The sequence below is a fragment of the Rhodnius prolixus genome, unplaced genomic scaffold, assembly GCF_049639745.1.
Source record: "Rhodnius prolixus isolate KJV_2025 unplaced genomic scaffold, Rpr scaffold_10, whole genome shotgun sequence".
Taxonomy (NCBI): domain Eukaryota; kingdom Metazoa; phylum Arthropoda; class Insecta; order Hemiptera; family Reduviidae; genus Rhodnius; species Rhodnius prolixus.
Window position 1 is genome coordinate 14577685 of NW_027411615.1, and position 12598 is coordinate 14590282.

General features: G+C 33.8%; 2 protein-coding genes across 6 annotated transcripts in view; one reads left to right on the forward strand and one right to left on the reverse strand.

Annotated features, from left to right (window-relative positions):
* The window catches only part of LOC141457118 (uncharacterized), a 55894-nt gene that overhangs the window by 15240 nt on the left and 28056 nt on the right, over positions 1-12598 (reverse strand). For all 4 annotated transcript variants that reach the window (XM_074133654.1, XM_074133653.1, XM_074133656.1 and 1 more), the window contains exon 5: positions 5549-5669. In XM_074133654.1, the coding sequence (XP_073989755.1) occupies positions 5549-5669 (121 nt within the window). The remainder of the gene's footprint in view (positions 1-5548; positions 5670-12598) is intronic.
* Positions 1-12598, forward strand: part of LOC141457119 (tachykinin-like peptides receptor 99D) — a 470553-nt gene that overhangs the window by 5903 nt on the left and 452052 nt on the right. Inside the window, exons 1-2 of one of the 2 annotated variants that reach the window (XM_074133659.1) lie at positions 6136-6610; positions 8826-8906. The gene's annotated coding sequence lies outside the window, so the exon portion shown is untranslated. Of the gene's footprint in view, positions 1-6135; positions 6611-8825; positions 8907-12598 lie in introns of those variants that run through there. The other variant, XM_074133658.1, reaches the window with a different exon arrangement.

The window sequence follows — 12598 nt, forward strand, 5'->3', positions numbered from 1 at the left end:
TTTTTGAAATTTTTTCCGACCCTCTCCAACCCCACAAAAACCCGTAAACGAGAAAAATGTGTTTTTTTGATATTTTAATTTTTTTTCGAGCGTTCTAATCCTTTTAAAGCGGTTCCAACGCAACTAAAAATTTATTTTGGATGTGTAGATGTTCCCTGAATTTTTTCGGTTTTTACTGTACAGTTAAATGAAGTGAAACATAGCTTTGAATCCAAAAAAATCGTTGAAAATCGTGATTTTTTAAAAACAAGTCTTCGGCATTTTGGGCTGACTCGATGGAAAATGACGGCCTAACTATGGTTGAAAGATACACTCTTACTCTACAAAATGGCGCAATTGAAACTCAATTTGGTTGCTTGTTGTCTGCGATAACTCAATTTGAGTAAAACGCGAATTTAAAAGGTATGCGATTTTGGCCTATAAAATAAGTCACAATTTAATTAAACAAAAAAAGCACCAAAAATAATGTTCGTATAAAGGTATTCTAAATCGCTGATCAAGAATTTGATGTCAAAACCATGTTTCGACAATTGACAGCTGTTAAAAATGCTGTCCACAAAAAACGAAGAATTCATTTTTTTTTCAATTTTTTTTAAATGCACGGATAATTGTTTTTATTTTCAATTCATTGAGGTACATAATTATAATCTTGAATTTGATGATAAAAGTATATGTTGATAAAACGTCATATCACATTTTTTTAGTTTGATTTTGTCGATGTTAATTTTTTGAAATTTTTTTTCGCTAAAACAGAGATGCCACCAAAAAAACGAAAACTTCCAAATGATGAATGAATGATGAACCTGTAAAAAGGATCTTCAAATCTTTTTCTGCCATTTCGGGAAAGTCTGATACATCGTCTGATGTCAATGGTTTGAAGATCCTGATGCTGACAAGTTTGAGAGTTCTGATAATTGTCGTTCCACACGATCACGATCTTGCGGAAAAGTTTCGTGATGACTGTGGCTTGTTGATGGTAAATTCGGATCCGCACTGACTAGACGAGTTGAACGACGACATTTTCCGCACAGAACGTTTCCTACATCCACTTCTTTGTCCAGTTCAACCGAAAACAAGTTGGCTTCTTCTTCTGAAGTAATGACTTTTTTTTGCCCGGTGCCGTATCGCAACAGTAGGTCGCATTTTATGCACCTTTCATCATTTGGAAGTTTTCAAATCCAATTCCTCGGATTCGAATCTACCATCAACAAGCCACAAGTAGATTATTCAACAACAATTATTGATTTCTCAATTGTAATTTAATTTAGTCCCTTCGTTTTTTGTGGACAGCATTTTTAACAGCTGTCAAATGTCGAAACATGGTTTTGACATCAAATTCTTGATCAGCGATTTAGAATACCTTTATACGAACATTATTTTTGGTGCTTTTTTTGTTTAATTAAATTGTGACTTATTTTATAGGCCAAAATCGCATACCTTTTAAATTCGCGTTTTACTCAAATTGAGTTATCGCAGACAACAAGCAACCAAATTGAGTTTCAATTGCGCCATTTTGTAGAGTAAGAGTGTATCTTTCAACCATAGTTAGGCCGTCATTTTCCATCGAGTCAGCCCAAAATGCCGAAGACTTGTTTTTAAAAAATCACGATTTTCAACGATTTTTTTGGATTCAAAGCTATGTTTCACTTCATTTAACTGTACAGTAAAAACCGAAAAAATTCAGGGAACATATACACATCCAAAATAAATTTTTAGTTGCGTTGGAACCGCTTTAAAAGGATTAGAACGCTCGAAAAAAATTAAAATATCAAAAAACACATTTTTCTCGTTTACGGGTTTTTGTGGGGTTGGAGAGGGTCGGAAAAAATTTCAAAAAAATTTTTTTCGGTCTCCTCCAAAGTTTTTGGGTCGATTGTTTCAAAACCGGTGGGGGCCGCCAGACCCCTCTTATTCCGCTACTCCCTTTAGTAAAGTATGTTTGTTAGTCTTCGCCGTCCACTATACCTAACTTGGTAGTTGGTCGTACCCCTGAAAAATAAGCATTAATTTACTTTACTTTTTTTTTACCTTTTTAAAATTTATTTAATGGACTCTCTCACCCTGCTGCCTTGAAATATGTTTGAAGTTTTTTCAATGAAGCAGAGCCCAGTCAGGGTAAGATCACCTCTTGGAACAGACAACTACAAGCTCAGTGCCTTGAAAGCATGGGCAATTCCGGCTATTTAACTTGAGTATGTTACACCGTCGATTGACTCCTTGGAGAGGGCCAGGAGTTATATCTGAGACTGCAAGGATTGACCCTAAGAACATTAAGCTCTTTCTGAGTTAGAGGTTCCATCAGAGTGGTATCTCTACTTACATACTCCAGTGAGATCATTAAGAAGCCAGTAAACGAAATAAATGCTTTGAACATCCTTGTCCCAGGCCCAGAAGACTTTTTCAGGTGCACCACTTGAAAAGTGGATTTCCCTTCCTCGTGATTTGGGGCGTCAGGGTGTACAGGTCTATACTATGTGGAAGGGTTGAAAAGGGAAGAACAAATGATTTATTTTCAGGATTGCGCCTAGAGAACCATGTTTATAAGTATAATACGAGTGACTTTATTCCTCTTAATTTGAGCTGGTCTTCTTGTGAAAGGTGATCGATGGTGAAGTCAAATGTGACGATTAGGTACAACAAAATAGTTGCACGATAGATATTATGCTGATTTCTAGTCCCTTACAGTTGCCATGACTCTTGCATATGGATGAACTTAGAATCTTGAGACGAAAGATATAATGGTCTCTTAACTGGATCTGGTCATACCGTAACTGCTAAAAATACATACGAGGGTCGTTTGAAAAGTCCGTGCGAAAATAAAAACTACTTAATTTTTTGGGGTAAACCTTTTTTATTTTTCAACATAGTCTCCTTTTAGGCTTATACACTTCGTCCATCGCTGCTCTAGTTTGTTGATCCCTTCCGAATAATAGGATTTGTCCAAGTCTGAAAATTAGCCATTCGTTTCTGCAATCACCTCCTCGTTTGAATAAAATCTTTTTCCCGCCAGCCATTTCTTCATATTGGGGAACAAATAGTAGTCCGAGGGAGCCAAGTCTGGAGGATAGGGGGGATGTGAAACGAGTTGGAACCCTATTTCCATTAATTTTGCGACCACAACTGCTGAGGTGTGAGCTGGTGCGTTGTCGTGATGGAAAAGGACTTTTTTGTGGGCCAATCGTGGGCGTTTTTCTTGCAGCTCGGTTTTCAAACGGTCCAATAACGATGAATAATATGCACCTGTAATAGTTTTACCCTTTTACAGATAGTCGATGAGGATTATTCCTTGCGAATCCCAAAAGGCAGTCGCCATAATCTTTCCGGCCGAAGGAACGGTCTTCGCCTTTTTTGGCGCAGATTCCCCCTTGGTGACCCATTTTTTAGATTGTTCTTTGGTCTCAGGAGTGTAGTGATGTATCCATGTTTCATCCACAGTGACGAAACGACGCTTAAAGTCCTGCGGATTCTTCTGGAACAGCTGCAAACCGTCCTTGCAACACTTCACACGATTTCGTTTTTGGTCAAGCGTGAGCAATCACGGCACCCATCTTGCGGATAGCTTTGTCATGTCCAAATGTTGATTATGTACCCGTTCATTCGAGATGCCCACAGCACTAGCAATCTCACGCACCTTCACTCTTCTGTCATCCATCACCATATCATGGATTTTATCAATGATTTCTGGAGTAGTAACCTCAACAGGGCGTCCAGAACGTTCAGCGTCACTTGTGCCCATATGGCCACTCTGAAAATTTTGAAAACACTTATAAACTGTTCTAATCGAAGGTGCAGAGTCACCATAATGTTTATCAAGCTTCTCTTTAGTCTCCTGAGGCGTTTTGCCTTTCATAAAGTAATGTTTAATCAACACACGAAATTCTTTTTCGTCCATTTCTTGAAAATCACTCGACTTCCTCGATTCAAACGAATGCCAAACACAAAGAAATAGACCGATCTGGCTGAAACTTGGTGTGTGTTCTTCCAAGAGATGCTACTAACTAAACATAACCTCGATACGCGCCAGTAGTGCTATCTCTCTGACTTTGCACGGACTTTTCAAACGACCCTCGTTCAATAAGATGTTTGCCTACAGGTGTATAGTACTGACAAGTACATCGATAAAATACTTGAAGGGTACCCCGTGCTTGTCAGGCCACCTAATATCTTGAGCAGTACAACTAGATAGAGGTTATTGAGTTTGCTATAAAGTACGGCCTGGTTAGCGGTAGAGCACCCTACTGTAGTTACAAGCTAGCAAGATGCTACTGGAAAAAGATGATGTGAGATTATAAATAATTGAACTCTGGTGGGTTGACTGTTAGCCTTGAAAAAAGTTTTTATTTAATTTTTAAACGTTTCGATGGGCATATTTCATTACCCAATATAAAATTACATTACCTTTAAGATTTAAGCTTTCTACCTAAATTTCAAAAATAATGATTAATAAGACAATAATAGACTTATTAATTTTTATAGTTAATAGAACACTATTAAATTACTAAATAAATTTTTGCGCAAATAGAGCTAAGGTATAATTTTGCTGTAGCAACTATGATAAATACAAACAAAATTTCTTAAGGACGTAAAGAATACAATTCATGTCGCCAACTGTTGTGAAATAATGCTTACTCATTGTGTTGACACTGTGAATAGAGTTACTGGAGCTTGAAACTGTATCCAATGAGTACTTACCCAAGTTCTATTACAGTTAGTAGTATTAGACAAATTCATTTTATATTTAATCAATTATTTTACTTTAAACAAAGAGATCTTTAGAAAAAGTAGAAAAACTTGCAAAGAATATTCAGATTTCACTAACATTGTTAGGTCAAAAAGTCAAATATTCACTAAATATTTTTAGTTGAAAGATGGCCTCATTGTAAAGAGGATTTGCTTTAACTACTCTCATGCCATTTCTTCAGAAATCCGGCGCCTCCTTCATCAAAAAATTATTATTTTGCGCCAAAGTGGAGAGGCCGTGCCCTAAAATATGCGTATTGGCAAGAGGAGTTATTTAGTGATTAGGGTTTGCTAATAAGGTCAAATATTTTTCTGCGCGATGCCGACACCAGTTGTTCTCATTATTGAAGATGAATCAGTTGCTGAATCTATTTATAATGGCTATTTATTGTGTTGCATTATTCGACTTATATTCAATTTTATTATTGCATTTATTACTGTTTGTTCAAGAAAATTTAAACTGCAGTAGACAAGTAAGAATTTCGCTTACATAGAATCGCATTTTTAAACGTGTTTTTATCTTAATATTAGTAATGTAAGACAAATTTTTTTTTTTTTTTTTTTTTTTTTTTTTTTTTTTTTTTTTGCGCATCAACAGCTGAGGTCATTAGCGCCCGGAGCTTTTTCCAGTGCACTGCCGGCCTCCGGACAGTGTTCTCTCGTTACAGACAACACTGTCCATCACCGGACAGTGAGCTGTAAGAAGCTCCTAGGAAGAGAAAATCTAAGGGTCAGCTGCTGGATTCGAACCCGGGACCTCCGCGTGGGTAAGACAAATTAAAAAACTTGAAAAATTCTAAGACTTCACCTCAGTTTTTATAGCAGAATCTGAGAGATTGCAAAAAAGATGTAACCAATCCAGAGTAAAACTTTGAGTTCCTGTTTCCAAAGCAGCCACTCCATCACAATGCAAATCAGTAATGGTGGATCTAGAAAGAACATATTTATTTATTTTGATGAAAGACAGTGAATAAAGTAATGTGTATTCTTCCTGGTGGATTTTACGTCCAACTGATGATCAGATATCAGGTGATGCTTTGATGACCTCTTTGAAAAAAAATTACCATTAACGAATGATGACATTATTTTAGTGAAATTGAATTGTTCAAGATGAGTGATGTATTTAAAATCATTTAGATATAAATGGTCAAATATTATTGAAATAAGGGAATTAACTAGCTTAGATTTTCTCTTCTCAGGAGCATCTTACGATGTTCGACAATAATGTCTTGGTAAACAATGTCTGGAGACCGCGGTGCATATAATGTTTTGAATTATTAAAAATTATGATGATATACCAATAATCATGTGGAGAAATCAGTATAAATGTATAAAGTAAATAATTATATATATAAATGTATATATCAGTATAAATAAGTATTCCAGTACTAAGTATCTCCACTGCTCTCCTGATCATTCCGTAGATTGGAACTTTCTTCAACTTTGACCTAATGTTGGTTTTACACTTGTGTGTATTTTGCACCAAAGTTTATTATTACTGAGTTTTAGGACATGCAACAAAATTTAGAATTTATTATATAATTAAAATATTACACTAAATTAAATTAGTTTAGTTACAAATCTTTTATATTAGTTACCTAGTATTTCAAATACTTTTATCGAAAACAGGTAAATTTAACTTCTAGTTGAAGCAGAGATTACAGAACTTTTATTTCTTTAGATTTTAACCAAATATGAAGATGAATGTGCGTAGCCAAGTTACAGAGGGCAGCCCACAAGAAACAGAATAGAAACGCATTGATAAGGAAAAGATTGATAATATTTATAGAAATAGTGAAGAAAAAAGTTCTTACGTTCATGGCAAACATCCAAACTTTATTTGAATAAAGTATTAGTAAGTTGTGAAACTGTAAGTTAACACTGTGTTTACTTATAGTAGCCATTTCGTTTAACCACTACTTTAGAGCTTATCTCTAATTTATAACTCTATTTTATGTTTCTTCGGAATTGGAATGGTTGCTCTACTTTTGCTATTGGAGTATCTAGGCAAGCAGAGCCTTTTACGTGTAAGGAAGAAAGGATCAGTCTCCTTTAAAATTTGAAAGGCACAAGGTCTATTAAATCTTCATTACTAAATTTCTTATCTTTACAAAGTTCCAATTCCGAATTAATCTATTTCTTTAAGTTATTGATTGTTATTAGTGACTTTTACGGAGGATGTAAACTGCAGACCAAACTGCACCATCAGTGGGAATAAGGCTTATTATTTTCTATAGTTCGCTTTGCATTAATCGAAGTAATAAATTATTTTAATGGAGAGGGGATGATAATTACAGAAGTATGTAGTTTAGTACATTAGAATAAAGAGAAAGTTGTCTTCTAAGTTCATTGTTTACCACTTTTGATCTCTAATTTTCGATCATTTTTCATAGTAAAAAAACATAGACTGTTTCTAAAGATAGTAAAATGCTGTTGGTCAACTCGCTGAAGTCCTTCCAATGCCAAAAGGAGCCCAGATGTCTTATGAAGTCTTGTTAGTGGAAGTAAAACATATTAGGACCGATTAGTTGAAAATCTTTTTCTTGATAGCCTGTTTCATTTTGTTGTTAGATACTTTTCGAGTATCTCCTTCTTCTGTCCAAAATATTGAGAGCTTTCTCCTTAAGTTGTGATTATAGTGCTTAGGAATTTGAAAGTGGCTTTGATCCAAATGTACTGAGATACAAATTACCAAATGGTGGAGCAAACTTCTCCATTAGTAGGAGTTGTAACCTGTCAATAAATATTCTATTAGGCTAAATTGTCTGTTGTAGGCAATTCCTCGAATTATTATTAATCTTATTATTAGTAAACAGACATTACAAAATAAATGGATATTAAAGGTATGGTGGAAAGTTCCCTAAATGGCACTTTACAAATGGATTGGTTAGAATAGTTTTAGTGGGGCCTACTATAGGAAATCTGTTTTACTCATCTTTGCTACAACCACCAAGATCTGCACCAGCGAAGGCTCAAGATGGGCTCCCACTCAGAGATAATACTGAGGAATTGTGGCCCCCTGGATTGTGGTTGCCTAAGAGCTTAGTCGCCTGTAAACTGCAATAAATTAAAGAGTTGAATGAATGTTGTGGGAGCGAATTGAAGGTTGCCTACGGTTGCGTTAAACCCACATAGCTGCACATATCAACTATTTTACAGGATACTGAGATCAATAGGTTATTAATCGTCTAGTTTTACCAAGTAGCACACACCTTTAAGCTTCTTTCTATAAGCTGTACTTCATAAATTTATCTTAAATTAGTCTTTAAACCAATCTATATAATATAAACTGAAAATAACTATGTATTACATTTTTAGAACTATCACCTTATCTTCAGGAAAATCAAGTTACTTTAAAATAATCCCTAGTCGGATGTCATATTTTCTTTACGTCACTTTTACAGGGTTTTCTTGTAAAAAGTGGGTAGTAAATGTTATATTGCTTTAGCCTGCAATCTTCTGATTTCACATAAAAATGAAGACATGTATTTTGTTCGGAACATCATAAAATTCCTACATTTTATAACCCAATTTTATTTTAAATGTTTATAAAGAGTATGTTGTCATTTAATTAAAAAGATGTTTCTTGACCACTATTGGATATTATCTGATAAAAACAATGTGTAAGTATTGTCAGAAAATTTAATGAACACCGTACATTCATATCTTGACTTAATGGCGCTGGATCATGCAGCTTTCAGTTTTACAGCTATCTTTAACAAATCTCAATAAAATTACATATCTTTCATTGATTTTTGTTTCTGTTAATGATTATATTTAAAAAATCACTCTCTAGCAAGTATTCAACTTGAATATACGCAAAAGGTTATGTTTTCCTTTCGGATAGTTACTGTGCTAGGATTTATGTGAATTCAGTTAAACGTGATTTTTAATTTTTGCTACTCGTGTAACTTTAGTTTTTATCAAGAAATTTAGATAATTCTATCGAATTTTAGACGAATTTCTATTTTGATTTTGATCATGAAATAAGCAGAAAATTATTCCTTAAGTTTACACATTAAGTTAATAAGCTAAACTAATTTGTTTTTTGATTTAATTTGTTTCGTTTGTTTGTTTTTTTTAAGGTGGAGAATGTGCTGTAAATGGTTTACAGGTTGAGCTATGCCGGAACCAGAGGACCTAACTCCAAAATTTAAATTTTCGACGTAAGTACTTATTTCTGTGAGCTCTATTCAGCAACCATGGCGTATCTCTAATTCATTCCACTTGCACATTTTATCAGTGCAACATTGAGGGTTAATCTGACTGAAAGAGTGGGCTGGAAAGATATAGATTGCCTAATCCATTGTACCTATCGAATTAATTACACTGTACGTATGTGATTGGTGTGGTTATGAAATGATATTCTAGGCTGGAAAGGCTTTCTTTGTAAGGTTAACCCAAGCTGTTTAAAACACTTTCAGCTCTTTCAAAGAAAAAAGAAGAAGAAGAAGTAGTAAAAACAAGCTTGGAGAAGAGGGAATTAACAAAAAAATGCTATATCAATTGTACAGTAAGGTGAAAAAGTTCAACAAACATCTTGTGTAAGAATTCTATACCAGCTCTCCTCACTATAATCTATTAGTCTTAAGAAAAATCACCAATTAGTCTTGAATTTTCCCCCTGTATTACAATCTTTGGGTAGAATAAATTGCCTCCTTAAACCTCTACGCCCTTACTAACAACTTCCCTTGAGTTAAGCTTTAGAACGTACAGCATCACTGTCTGCTTTGTCTGTACCCCAATTAACTGTTCTGTACTACACCTGAGTTATAATAATTGCTGACTATTTATGTTAGTCATGCAAATACTAGTCTATCCTAGAAAAAAAAATGATGATGTGAGAATGATAAAAAGCTATCAACATTTGACTCATGAAAATGAAAGAATGACTGACGAGCATCTTGCGCTAATAAATGGTAATAATCTCCTACTTTTTAACCTATAATTCGCTGGCATTTGCTTTCAAACAGCCAATAATTATTTCCCTTGAACATATTAACGTGATATACGTGAACGTTTTTCTCATTAGTAAAACCAAGCCTTGAAATAATTTCACATTTATTGCTTTGTGCTAATGTACGTAGTTCTGAGCACGCAAATGTCAGTGAAATATTCTATATCTTCGTACTGTAAGGGAGCTTGCATGTATTGGTACAAAACGCCAAATAATCCCTTTGCATACCATGAACATCTCGTATCATCATTATATTCTTGAAATCTTCCACTTCATACTACAAGAGATGTAAAGCTCTCTCTCTCCGATTCAACGTAAACACGTACGCTTCCACTAATTGCATGATTAGCTCTCAATCTACTTATAGTCCTGTCATATTATTGATAATAATCAATGCATTATGGCTGTTATTAATTTATATTTAAATTATTAATTAATAATTCATGGTAGAACATTCTTTCCAAAGCGTCCTCGCCAATATTATACTGTAGACTTAAGACGATACAGTCATAAAAAACGAAGACCTAATTACTCTAATGCTTGTAGAAAGACATGAGAAATAACGTTATCTTAAATATACAAATCAGTAAGTTACGCACTGAGTTAAAAAATCATTAAGCATCGCGTAAATCTTCAAACTGTTGAAATTCCTTTGGAATAATTATACAAATACGAGTAATAATGTGTCTAAGTAATAAACAGTTTTGCAAATAGAGAGTAGATGTGAATTAGGAGAACTGATGCGTAAAACCTGATGCTCCGTAATGTGTACAAGATCTACTAAGATTCCCTTAAATTAGATTAATGCGTTATGTAATGCCTTCAGGCATTACAGCCAAAAAGGTAGATAAAGCCTCCCTTTTCGCAAAGGCCTAGGTTGGCTACCTAAATGTTAGTATTTGTTAATAGAACATTGCGTAATTCTGAATTAGTATGGGTTTGTAGGTGATTAGCTAGTCTGCTTTGGTAGTTTAGCTTGGTACAAACGGATGTACGCATAAACTATCTTTGTGCTGCATTCTAAATGTATTGCAATTGTAGGTAAGTGTCTTTGATGTTAGGCCGGAAAACCAAAAGAATACCAAGGCTCTTGATGTATAAGTAGCTAGACCATATAGGAAAATGCAATTGAAAGACAAAGAAATAACAGAAATTACTTTATACACAGAAATAAGTCATGCAACGAGTCAACGTTGTTAAGCATCCATTAAATTATCCAATTGACGAAATTGATTGATGCAGTTGATTTGTTTGATTTTTAATTTATTCTTTTTAAGAAGAAACAATGCAATCATGCAAATTTTAGTTTTCTTTTTCCACAAATAATCATTTGGAGGACATCAAAGTCCGGACTAATTGGCCTGCGTATGTATGGGTTTTATAACTTGAAAAAAAAGCAAGATGGAATTTGATATTTCGAAATAGTGCTACAATGGGACCAATAATTAGGCTTCTTTACAAAAACCGCTTCTTTTTTTTTGCTGGTAACCTCATTTTTCCACCTTTAAACTATGTTCATTGCCTACAATTTGATCTATAACTAATACATCAAACATTTGAGCTTTGAAAATACTTCAGAGGGACGTTCTGGTGGAGAGATGGGTTTAACTTCCCTCAAAAAAAAAGTCATTTTAATATTATAATAAGCGGTTTCACCGTCTTTGTCATATTAATAGCAAATAATTATGTTTGTTAACTTCAAAATCTGATGAAAATTAATTGAGCAAAATGCCACCATTACTGAATGAGTTTAATAGTTGAACAAAAATTTTAGTATGTAACTTCTGATAAAAGATTGTCATTTGAGTATTCCACTGCAGACATCTATTTATTCATTTATTTTAAATTGTTTTTTCATTATTTCGGTACATGGATGTTTTGAATTCATTTTCAAGAAAAAATTGCATTTCGTTCCAAATATTAATCAAATTACAGTAGATTTTATTCAGTCATTCTCTTCTAAAAGCCACCAGATATTTGTCATTGAGTGCCCTGAGTGCTACACTCAGATGTAAACACTACTAAAATAGAATTGATGTGTTTTGTTCTATATAATTTTTTATTATTAGCAACTGTTTTAAAATAACTTCATTTGTGAGAGTTCTATCTGAATCATATCGATGGTAGCTGTTTCGATCGTAGAAACGAAAATATACTACCAAATATCACTGTTGTGATGACTGAATATAGAACGCAGGAGAAATATTAAAAAACAAAAGTTTTAAAGTGTTAAATATAATTAGCTTTTTGTTTTTGTTTTCCTTTTGATTTTGCAACTTTTTTTAAAAATAAAAAAAAAGCGTGTGACTTTCCTAAAGTACAAACAAATGCGAACTCAACAGATTGCTTTCAAATATTCTTACTCTTCTTCATTATTACTGCAAGCCCTTTTAAAACGTTTTTAGATTTTTTTGTAATAAAATCATTAGCATTTGGTGTTCAAATGAAATGGTGGTTCTCTTAGAATCCCATTGATACTACACGCACATAATTTTTGCACAGAATAAGTATTTTAAAAGAAACATTAGCTATGAGTGTTCCTTCAATTCCGTTGGTCCAATGCCTTATCTAAAACGGTGCTAAAAAAATTCTTTAAATGATCATGAGAAAAGAACCATAGTTTAAAGCAAATAATATACATAGGCCTTAAGTTTCATAAAAAGTTTCCCAGTTTCCACGAAAGTTTATTGGTTATAGTTGCAGGTAGTATAGTAGCTAAACTTGAATAAAACTGGGTTCGATTTGCGGTAGATTACTTACATTAACAATAATTAAATATTAACAGTAGAAAATTACAGATAAGTAGGTTACCTATCCCTATCTGCCTATAGTGAAACTGTAGTTGGAAACAACTTTGAAGTTTGCAGAATATTAATTACTCAGGATTGATTGAATAAATAA